The sequence below is a fragment of the Zalophus californianus genome, chromosome 4 (assembly GCF_009762305.2).
Source record: "Zalophus californianus isolate mZalCal1 chromosome 4, mZalCal1.pri.v2, whole genome shotgun sequence".
In the NCBI taxonomy this organism is placed as follows: Eukaryota; Metazoa; Chordata; class Mammalia; order Carnivora; family Otariidae; genus Zalophus; species Zalophus californianus.
Window position 1 is genome coordinate 137,681,701 of NC_045598.1, and position 12,279 is coordinate 137,693,979.

General features: G+C 36.6%; 1 protein-coding gene across 1 annotated transcript in view; it reads right to left on the reverse strand.

Moving 5' to 3' along the window:
- Window positions 1-432: 432 nt before the first annotated feature.
- MRPS28 (mitochondrial ribosomal protein S28) overlaps window positions 433-12,279 on the reverse strand; it is a 110,583-nt gene continuing 98,736 nt past the window's right edge. Inside the window, exon 3 of the mRNA XM_027576025.2 lies at window positions 433-730. Coding sequence (XP_027431826.1) covers window positions 565-730 — 166 coding nt within the window. The 3' untranslated portion in view covers window positions 433-564. The remainder of the gene's footprint in view (window positions 731-12,279) is intronic.

The window sequence follows — 12,279 nt, forward strand, 5'->3', positions numbered from 1 at the left end:
ATAACAGACATTTTAATAGGTGTGAGGTGATCTCACTGTGGTTTAATTTGTATTTCTCTAATGATTAGTGATGTTGAGCATCTTCTCATGTACCTGTTGGCCAACTGTCTTCTTTGGAAGAATGTCTATTCAGGTCCTCTCCCTTCCCTGCTGTATTTTGTCCTTAGCACATATCACTGTCTAACACACTATGTATTTTACCCATTTATTTTCTGTTTCCCTAAAGTCCAAGGGAAACTCCACAAAGCAAGCAAACTTGTCTAATAGGTTTACTGCTGTTTTGAATAGTGCCGTGCACATAGCAAGCACTCAAAACATATTTATTAAATGACAGAATTTCTTAGAATAGTTTATATTACCCCAATCAAAGGGAAGAATGGGTGTAAAAGGGAGGGGAGGAGGCGAGAAAGAGCTAAAGAAAATTCTAATGAATAAGAGCTATAATTATAGCTTTCATTTATTATGTCTTCTTTCAATCATTTATTCACAATTTTCTAATTGCATTCTTGATGAGTATCTGGGTTTAACAAAAAAGGAGTGAATGCACTAAGCAAAGTTTGTTTCTTATTCACGAGGTTCCTCTTTTGATTTTGCATCTTTACTCTCCTGGACTCCTAAGAGAATTGCATCCGCTTCTAGTATAGTTGTATCTGCAGTCGCTCCCAGGAATCTAGATGTAAGTTCAAGATCTAATAGCCGCAGTCGGACTCTGGTTCCCTTCTGGTATTTCCTAAATAGTAAGAAAAACAATTCCATGAATTCTGCATACACAATATGAACAACTAGTTTAAGGTAAAACTCAAATTCTAATTTTAATGTGGTGGCTCAAAATAAAGGAGGTAATACATCTTTCTTTTTTTTTTTTAAACTTTATACCAGTATCTGAGAAATAGTTGTTTTTGACAGAAAAGTAATTTAGATGTATCAGAATTTTTATCTTAAGGTGACTTTTAAAGATTTTATAAGCAAAAGAAAAACACAGTCCAAACCAATATTCAAACAAGTCAATTCTCGAAATTGACATTTATTTTAATATGTCATTCATTTTTTAAAACCAGAGAGTGAAATCAAGGGGAAAAAAAAGATTTTCAGATACATTTTTTTCTTCTAAAGTTAAAAATCTTCTTTTAAAGTAAAGGAAATTGTACAAAAGCAAAATGGGAAGAAGTCAAAATGTGAAGCTTAGCGCTGGGGCTTGACCACACTGTAATTAGTGTAATGACAGCCATAACATGCACGATGGCTCACTTTGGTCAATAAAATCATATTTTACGATACCAAATGAAAACCTAAACTCATCTGCCTTCTTCCCTGATCAAGTATTTTAAGAGTATAATACCAACATTACGAAAAGGTGCAGGAGAATGAAAATATTGCTACTGATTGAAATCCAAAAATCTTTAAAGATCTAAATATACAGGTATACCTTGTTTCATGTGCTTCCCTTTGCACTTTGCAGATACTACGATTTTTACAAAGATTTGTGGCAACCCTGTGTAAGTGAATGTATTGCTGCCATTTTTTCAAAAGCATTTGCTCACTTTGTGTCTCTTTGTCGCATTTTGGTAATTTGCACAATATTTCAAACTTTGTCACTATTATTATATTTGTTGTGGTGATCTGTGATCAGTGATTACAACTGGTTGAAAGCTCAGAAGACAGTTGCAGTTTTTAGCAATAAAGTATTTTTTTAATTAAATTATATGCAGCTAACCTTTCAGTAGGGTTTGAACCGCACAGGTCGACTTATATGTGGATTTTTTCCAAGAAATACAGTACAGTACTATAAATATATTTTCTATTCCTTATGATTTTTCTCAGTAACATTTTGTTTTGTGTTTTTTTTTTTTTTTTTTTAGAGAGAAAGAGTAAGTGCAAGCAGGGGAGGTGCAGAGGGAGAGGAAGAGAGAGAATCTTAAGCAGGCTCCACACCCAGAACAGAGCCCGAGGCAGGGCTTGATCTCACGACCCTGAGATCATGACCTGACCTGAAACCAAGAGACAGACACTTAATTGACTGAGCCACCTAGGTGCCCCCGATAACAATTTCTTCTCTCCAGCTTATTTTATTATAAGAATACAGGATATATAATACACATAACATACAAAATACATGTTAATTGACTATATTATCAGTAAGACGTAGGACTTCCAGTCAACAGTAGGCTACTGGTAGTTAAGTCTCTGGGGAGTCCAAAAATTATACACAGATTTTCTACTGAATGGGGGCTAGCGCCCCTAACTACTTCATCATTCAAGGGCGAATTGTACATTGCTTTTTTAGACACAATGCTATTATTGCATACTTAGTAGGCTAAAGTATAGTGTAAACATAACTTTTATGTGCACTGGGAAATGAAAAAATTCATTTGGCTCACTTTATTGCAATATTTGCTTCCTTGTGGTGGTCTGGAACCCAGCCTGCATTATCTCTGAGGTATGCCTGTGCACTTTTGTTCTAAGTTAATTTTAAAAATTAAATAATTTTACATAAATGAAAAGTAAAGAAACACAGTTCTCCAAAAAAGTCACTGGAAAAGGAATTTTGTAGAACATATAACGAGTAGTCTCCACACGATGTTTGATTAGGCGTTCTGAAGGAATTTATAAATGGTCCATTAAGTAAACATGAAGGCTATTCAGTTTTTTTTTTAAAGATTTTATTTATTTATTTGACAGAGAGAGCGAGAGCCCAAGCAACGGAATCTGCAGGCAGAGGGAGAAGCAGGCTCCCCACTGAGCAGGGAGCCCGATGCAGGACTCGATCCCAGGATCCTGGGATCATGACGTGAGCCAAAGGCAGATGCTTAACCAACTGAGCCACCCAGGTGCCCCAGGCTTCTTGGTTTTTTTTTAAAACATATTTTTCTTTCTGATTGTAGAAGCAAACGTTCTTTTGTAAAACTGTAAAATAGTGAAGTCAGTCATATTTTCGAGTCCTTCTATATGTATATTTACATGTATGTATACATGAGTGTGTATTTGACAGCACAGATCTTACTTTCTATCTTTGTTTAAAAATTTGAAGAGATATCCTAGAATATTAATTGAGGCACAGCTTTATATTCTTAGAAAACAGCAATTATAAGACATACTCTATATGAATTAACCACTGGGAAAATAAGGTTAGTGCCTAGACAAGGTAAGACTGAACACTATTTTCTATATTACTTGGAACTATACCCTATGTTCTAACAGATTCTTTCATTAGTCCTTACAGCATGACTCAGAGTAATTCAACCAATCAGCTTTGATTCATGTTGACCCCTCCTCCCCTCCTTTCCTGCAACATCCAGTTAGCAAGTTTAGTTTATTTCTTTAACAGATATTTCTTGAACTTAACCCTTCAAGTCTCATCACCCCTTAGCTGAAGCTTGAGGTCTGATGTGATCTTCTCAGAGCCCACATTTCTAGCCCACTTCTCAAGATGGGTTCCATATCTTGGCCTAATGTCCACTCCCACATACTTCTATTCCTCTGTCCCTCTGTACCGTTGCTTCTATTGCCAGCACTGCTTGAACTTATCATCTATCCCACTGATTCTTAAGTTCTAGGCAGAACTGGTTACATCAAATGCAGCTCCCGAGAACCTTGATATTCTCCTTGTCGTAAGAAGAGTCTGTCACTGGAATTCCCATGGAAGAAAGAGGTTCTGCAGTCATAGACTTAATGTAAATCTGAGCCCTGCTACTTACTAGTTGGGTAATCCTGGGTAACTTGCTTTCTCTGAACCACAATTTCCTCATCTACGATGATAGTGATTCCAACTACTTTGCAGGTGAAGGTTAAATGGGATAATATGTTGAAAACACTTAGCATATGACTGCAAATGTCAGCGCCCCTCACATACTTGTGTTGGTTATCTGTATAAGTCTCTGATTTCTCATTAGTCTGTATGCTCCCCCAAGATCTGGCACTGTTATTTATCTCTGTATCCTTCCAGTACTGATGCAGCAGGTACTCAAATGTCTGTCAATAAATTAATATGATAAAAGCCACCAGGTCACCAATGATCTAGAATTTCTATTTTCTTGGCTTTAGCAGCTATGTGAACTGGTACCTTTACTTAACCTCTCTGAAATTTGCCTGGCACTGTGCCTAGCATATAGTGGTTAATAAATGTTAGTTTTCTTCTTCCATTGTTCAATTGTTGGCTTCTTTCTTTTTACTTAGTTTTAGGAGTATTACTCATCAGTAGATTATAAACTAATCATGAGGAGATGAACAGTGACTTTTTATAAAAACAGTTGAATATGTCACAAACACTAGAGACAAAAAATTCTGGGCAAAGTCATAGTAAAGAAGAAGTTTGCAGTATAAGTGGTCTGTAAATGATAAAAATCTCCAATTAAAATAAAAACAGAAACACCATGAGTGCCCAGTATGCTTGGTAATTTATGGAGGGCAAAAGTTTGTTCCCATCTTTAGATGTGGTGGCCTTTTTTTTTTTTTTTAAGATTTGTTTACCTCTTTTAAAGAGAGAGAAAACGAGTGGGAGGGGGAGAGGGAGAGAGAATCTCAAGCAGACTCCACACTGAGGACAGAGCCCGATACAGGGGTCAATCTCACGACCCTGAGATCACTGCCTGAGCTGAAACCAAGGAGACGACACTTAACCAACTGTGCCACCCAGATGCAGTAGCTTTTAATGATTTTAATGCTTTGCCTTCATCTCTAAAAAATATGGAAATTCTGGGAATTACCCAGTGAGATGGAAATGGGAGATGAAAAGCAAACTGCAGGCCTTTATGTGTGTTGAAAGAATTATCCAAATATACGCATTGTGCACTACATAAAACAGAACAAAACAAAACCTTTAAAAGATTCTCTTATGCTATCTAGAGTAGCTGTTTCTACTTTTATGGTACTTCATTTTTACTCTGTATTCTTACAGTTAATTCCATGTGTTATCTCCTTTATCAGACGATAAGATCCTTAAGGGTGGGGATTTCATATCTGTCTCTTACAGTACCATGACGACATTTCACATAATGTAGCCTTCTGAACAGTGGTTTTCACACTTTCCAGTATATCAGAAACACCTGGGGTACTGGTTAAAAATGCAAATAGAGGGAAGCAACCCTGAGTATGAGGTGGCAAATCTGAGGTGGAACTTAGGAATTTACCTTTTTAGCCAGCTTCTCAGGTGATTCTGACTCAGGCTCCTCTGGTCACCACTTGAAAAAAATCTGGCCTAGAATGATGTTTATTATATACAGTCAAGTACAGGAGAACAGAACAGTCTACATAAATACAAAAGGCCAGTAAAATGAGGACCTGTGACAAAACTTTGTGGCCACCATTAACAAGCTTCAAGAGTAACAGATGTTTTCCATAAGTGGCGACAGTCTTCTAGGGTAATTTAGATAGGTTAAAAAAAAAAAAAAAAAAGAAAAGAAAGAAAGAAAAAAAGAAAGTCAGGAATGTATAATGGAGAAATGCACCTAAAAAGAGTTCCCTGAACGAAGCCCACTGACGGCCTGGAGTGGGGCTGCCACCCCTGCACTCAAGACTGTCCGTTCTGGAAAATCCAGGACATGGAAAGGTCAGCATACTTCTCCAACAGAAATAGCAGCATACAATTAATATGGAGTTTATCCTTGCTTTAACTTTGAAACGCTTTTTAAAGAAAAAAAAAAAGTAATGTATTTCTGAGAACTCCCATTTCTTCCAGTGTAATTCGAGGTGAACCTTCAGTATTGTAGTCTTTGATAATCACTAGTATTACTTAGTCTTCCCATTTGGGTTTCCATTGTTCCACATTGCAAGATTTAAAATGAATATGCCAGGGACACCTGGGTGGCTCAGTCTGTTAAGCGTCTGGCTTCGGCTCAGGTCATGATCTCCAGGTCCTGGGATCGAGCCTCTAGTCAGGGAGCCTGCTTCTCCCTCTCCCTATATGCCCCTCCTGCCTGCTCGTGTTCTCTCTCTCTCTCTCTCTCTCAAATAAATAAAATCTTTTAAAAAATAAACAAAAAATAAAATGAATATGCCAGTAAACTCTTTTCTCAGATTGTTTATGCAGCCTTTTTTATTTAATTTTTTTATTTATTTGACAGAGACACAGTGAGAGAGGGAACACAAGCAGGGGGAGAGGGAGAGGGAGAAGCAGACTCCCCGCTGAGCAGGGAGCCTGATTCGGGGTTCCATCCCAGGACCCTGGGATCATGACCTGAGCCCAAGGCAGACGCTTAACGACTGAGCCACCAGGTGCCCCTATGCAGACTTTAAATGGTCACTTTATTCAAAGATTTTGGCCTATGTATAAAAATCCAGAAAAGGCAATGTAGTGACTGAGAACATGGACTCTGGAGTCAGAGAACTAGACATGTGCAGTTTTATCACTTATAAATATATAACTCTGAGCTACTTTATCTGTTTCAGTGTCCTCATTTGTAAAATGGGAACCCATGTCCTAGGTTCTTGTGAGCATGAAATAAATTAACACATGCTGAGCCTTATAAATGCTCATAAATGTTAGCTATCCCCCATCACTCACCACCACTCCCAGCATCATCATCATCAACACAAACCCAGTAAAAACTGATCCTCTATGTTGGAGTGATGCGGAGTACAAGAGCACTTTCACAGTTACAATGAAATCAATAAAAGATTCATACAGAAGGGAAATTTGGAGGTGGGTTTTCTTCCCATATTTGCTTTGATTCAAATTTTACTTATTTTAATGGTACAAGCACTCTTCTTTTTAAAATATATAACAAAAATGTTCTACAAAAATGAAAACCATTTCTTTCGAAATGAATGTTGAATTTCCAATAAGGATGTGAGGCAAAATAGCTCTGAACAAAAGCAAGTAAAATTCAGAGAACTACAGCCTGAACAGTCCGCATTTCCCAGCACTGACCACAACATAACTAAAAACAAGAAAACCACATATACTGTCAGCCACAACAGGGTCACAGTGATTTATCTACCCGTGTACTTTCCTTCGGGAGGGGCTCAGGAGGACTGAGGGGCAGCAAGAGGTGTCCCATTTTACCTTTCTGCTATCTCTCTGCTTCATTAACTTTGGGTGGACTTAAGCCTTTTATGAATCTATTTGTATTTTTAGCACATACCATTTCTTAGAAGAGGAAGACAACAATTTCTATAGATTCATTATTTGTTCCTCCAAGAAGCAATCTTTAGCTTCATTTTATATTCAATAGTAGCCTTAACTTCTAAGCCAATCAACCATCCCTTGTCATGATTTTTCTAAACCTGAATCTGTCTCCTGTCTTCTTTTTATAATGGAGTTTTACTATTCTTTTATCTAGTTCTTCCTCATTCCTTTGATTGTATCAATGGACTCTTCTATAAATTGCACAGATACCCATAATAAAATTTTGCTACAACGTGAAAGGGGTTCACAGATTACCTGAAGGCCAACCATGGACCTGTAAGATTAAGCAGCCCCGCTCTAGATTTTAAGTGTTTATCTTTCTTGAAGGAAAAGAAATGGGTTCTCATTTTATTGACACATCATGGCCCTGTGATAATTACTTCTGTTTTATTTCCAAAGTGCTTCGTAAGGAAACCCAGGACTTTACTGCATAAGCTCATGGAGCTAATGCTCAAAGCCATACAAAGCCATACAGATTTATTTTCTAATGGATATACAAATCCATAATAGGGGCGCCTGGGTGGCTCAGTCATTAGGCGTCTGCCTTCGGCTCAGGTCACGGTCCCAGGGTCCTGGGATGGAGCCCCACATTGGGCTCCCGGCTCCGTGGGAAGCCTGCTTCTCCCTCCCCCACTGGCCCTGCTTGTGTTCCCTCTCTCGCTGTGTCTCTCTCTGTCAAATAAATAAATAAAATCTTAAAAAAAAATCCATAATAAATGTAAAGAAAAAATTTTCTTTTATTATTCTTGGTCACTTAATTAAGTCTACCCTAATTAGGAATGAATAAGGGCAGGTGTTAAAAGAAGAATTAGATGCACAGCATTATGTTTTCAAATTAAAAATATGGAAGAAGAAAGATAAATCAATAAAAAGTATCCAACAAAAAACAGGTTTAAGATGATTATCTTAAGAGGCTGGATGGACCCACTGTCTTGAATATTGGGCCCACCATAAAGCACAGGTTTTCTAAAATGTGTTGGAAATGCTTAGAGGTACTTTTTGGTTGTCACAATGATCAGGTTGACATTTAGCAGAGGGTGGGTGGAATGCAGACATTCTGTAATATACAGAACTCTCTGCACAACAGAGTTGTCCTGCATCTGTGCTAGACACTGATGTGGGTGGAAAACCTTTTAATTATCTAAGCCTAGAACTATATCTGCTAAAGATAACAAGTTATTTTTTTAAATCAAAGTTTAAGTGTACACTAAATTTCCAGAAGTGTGATTACTGTGTAAATGAAGAGAAGACTGACTTTGTTCAGAATGTTCACTGTTTCAGAAAAATCACATCACCATAAACAACACCGCCATTTCATTTTTGTGTTTTTGCTACATGTGGTAAGTGTATCTTCTTTGTAGTTTAACCTTTGGCCTACTCTTTGCATTGGTAGATCAGTCCCCTCTATACCTGCCATCTAAGATACATGATTTATGTTCTTATATTTCATTGAAATGGACTGATAAAAACTTAACTAAAATATCAATAATACCAAACACCACAGCCCAACATAACTTTTTGTGATAACAGAAACACTTTAGATAAGGCTTGAGCACTTGAAATATGCTAGTGTTGAGTGAGGAACTGAAATTTTAAATTATACTTAATTAATTTAAATTTAAATTAAAAAGCCACATCACAGTGCTGCTCTAGACCATTTCAAATGGACAAGTAAGCATACTTGTCCCACAATTTATAAATACACATTGTGGCAGAAAGGCTAGTTTTGCAGGAAAAATAGCATTCCAAAATAATCTGTTATAATAAATACCAGTAATTAGATTCAGCAATAATAAAGTCAGATACCTGTTTGCCATTACTAACCCCTCAAACATTTCTCTCCTTTCTGTTACCTTTTGTATTCTTCCTCAGTTCCACGTGTGACATTGTACTAGACCCATAGAGAGCTGAATTGTCTTATTAGATATTTTGAGGTTATAGTTAAGTTCTCCATAAAGATAGCTTCCCCCATATTACAGGCATAAAATTAAGATACATGGAAGTAAAATCACTTGCCTAATGCTACAAAGTGGTATGAAAGGATTCACAGATTTTTTTTTTCCTCTTCCTTTTCTCAAGTTCTCAATTACCTGTGACTTCTGGCAAGAACTATAAACTTAATCCCTTTAGGGGTGGTAAGAATTTACCACTTCATATAAGCTTATAATGTCCTCCCTTTTAAATAAAACATAGAACACACTGTTGTCATCTGACTCATTATTTTGACCTCTCCCCCATTAGAAAAATGATGACTTTCAGTGGTAACAAATAATAATATCAAAAAAAAAAAAGAAAGAAATATCTGTGGCTTCATGCAATTTTGTCTCTTTTTTTTCCTTTTTTTTAATTAGGAAAAACATCCCAGATATTATTTTTCAGAAATCTTATATTTCATAATAAAACCACTGAATAATACTGCGGTCTTGAAAGGCAAATAGGATGTCTCCAATGAGCACATTCAAAATAAAAATAGCCTGTGTTTTTCTACTGCTTGTTGTGTTTCTTTCTTTTAACTTCAAGTGCTTGCCTCTGACTGATCTTTGTGAACTCCAGCCTAAATGGATTCAATCCCAGCCTTCACCAGGACTGCTGTCTTCCACTGTGTGCTTTCTCAGACCATATGCTGTAGTAAATGAGCCTGCATGGCTGAGCTGTTTAGGAAAAGGGCAATTAAATCTGGTTTTGCATTTCTTTATTAAGGACATGCTTTAAAGACTTTCCTTTGGAGAGGTTTTTGACATTCTTTCCATAGACATTCTTTAACATCTGTCAGTGCATGCTAGTGATGGTTCTCATAGACTTAAAATAGAGAGGATCCCTGTGACTAGTTCTTTGACATAAATATACTAATAATACAAAGCTGACAAATATAAGGCTTGGATTAAACCTCAGTATCTAAAGAGAATATTGTGAGGAATTCTGACTTTGCTAGTCAATTTGGCTGTCTTGCTGTAATCATAATTCTCAGAGGTTTTAAAAATAGTTCTTTTGAAATCATTAGACATCTATGTTTTTATTCCAATGAGTTAAAATAGTTTAGAACTTTTTCTGATTTTCATATAATTCTTCATTTAAAGTTTTAAGACTTTAGAAGTAAATTTTTTCTTTTCCTTTTTGAAGAGAAAAAGTTAAAATATTTCTACTGGTTCAACTAACACCTATTTGATTTTTTCTAATTTATACAAATGTTCACAGTAACATTGATCTATATGTGAAGCCAGCAACTTGTCCGTGTGCGTGTGTGTGTGTGTGTGTGAGAGAGAGAGAGAGAGAGAGAGAGAGAGAGAGAGAGAAAGAGAGCACATGTGGAAATGTGTGTACTTTGTTCTTCAAATGAACTTTGTGGACATCAATTTCCTATCTTTAAAAAGCACAGTGTTATGGGGCGCCTGGGTGGCTCAGTCATTAAGCATCTGCCTTCGGCTCAGGTCATGATCCGAGGGTCCTGGGATCGAGCCCCACATCAGGCTCCCTGCTTGGCGGGAAGCCCTCTTCTCCCTCTCCCATTCCCCCTGCTTGTGTTCCCTCTCTGGCCGTCTCTCTCTCTCTCTCTATCAAATAAATAAGTAAAAAAAAAATCTTTAAAATAAATAAATAAATAAAATGAAAAGCAGTGTTAGAAAAGATCTAAGATCTTTTGCAGTTCTATGATTTTGTTCTACTTTTATACAATGTTAAGTATTTGAAAACTGATAATAGTGTAAAATGACTAAGTGCAAAACATACATACAAAATGCAAGATTTTAATAATCTTTATTAGCTATGTAAAATATATAAAATGTTATTATAGCCTTAAATATTCAATTAACAAGTGAACCCTATGCAAACTACTTGGTGCATTCTGGATTTGTCTCACTTTTCCAAAGTACCATCTGCCATGTTTCTCTGACCTATCTGGTCTATTGCTTCTTTCTGTCCAATCTGTCAGATGTCCTTCATGATTTTCTCACCACCATATTATCCACACTGTTATTATCAAGCACAGTAGCTATGGTTAATAAAATGAAGGTAGAAAGTGTTCATAAAGTTCTACAGCTCTCCAATATTTCCACTCATTAAAATTTAAAATGCAGGAGCGCCTGGTGGCTCAGTCGTTAAGCATCTGCCTTCGGTTCAGGTCATGATCCCAGGGTCCTGAGATCGAGCCCCACATCAGGCTCCCTGCTCAGTGGGAAGCCTGCTTCTCCCTCTCCCACTCCCCCTGCTTGTGTTCCCTCTCTTGCTGTGTCTCTCTCTGTCAAAAAAAAAAAATTTTTTTAAACGCAGCACAAATCTTAAGTTCTAATTTATTATCCCAGGTCATCAGAAGATGTAAATGGGAAACAAAAATTATTGTAACTAGAACTTCTGCTACCTGAATTATTGCCAAAGCCCTTTGAAAAAAAACTAATGATTATCCCTTTAAAAAAAAAAAAAAAAAACTAGAGAGCGAATGTGCTTACTTGCTAGGCCAAAATAAACAATGCAAATCAATTGGCAACTGGAAACCTACTTGCCATTGTGGCCACGAGCAATGGATAGTGTTCCTAATACCAAACTGCATTCCTTCCAGTTGCAATCGTCCTACATAAGGATTTTCATTTTTTTCTGTAATTCAAATATAAATGTATGATTTTGTTTTTCCCCTTAACCAAGTTCTTTTTAACCTTTACTATGCTAGCTAGTATTCTGTGTCACCATAAACAGAAGTTTTGTCTCATTCAAGCATTGATTTATTTTATGCAATGTGAAAATGAAACATCTTTAAATTATAATAACTTTACTTTTTAATGTGGAATATGCATACAATGTAATATATTAGATAGAGAATCAATAATCTTTTCTCAGAGCTACAAAATAAGATGTATCAAGATTTGAGACACCTGAGATATGCTGATGACTCACGCTGGGATCAAACCTGGAGCAAGTACTATGACATCGAAGCAAAAAGGGATATATTTTGGGGTATATAATTTTTAAGCAAATATATGTATTTATTGCCAGAGAAAAGTTTTGTCTGTGTAGAACAGAGGAAGGAGTACGAGCTTCACATAGTTTCACAGAAAGATCTAGGTTTGACTGTGACTGAGTACAGGAAACTTACCTTGAATGGACTGTTAATTTATCTGTAAAAGGAGGCTAATATATACCACCTGGCAAGATTGATGTGAAGCTTC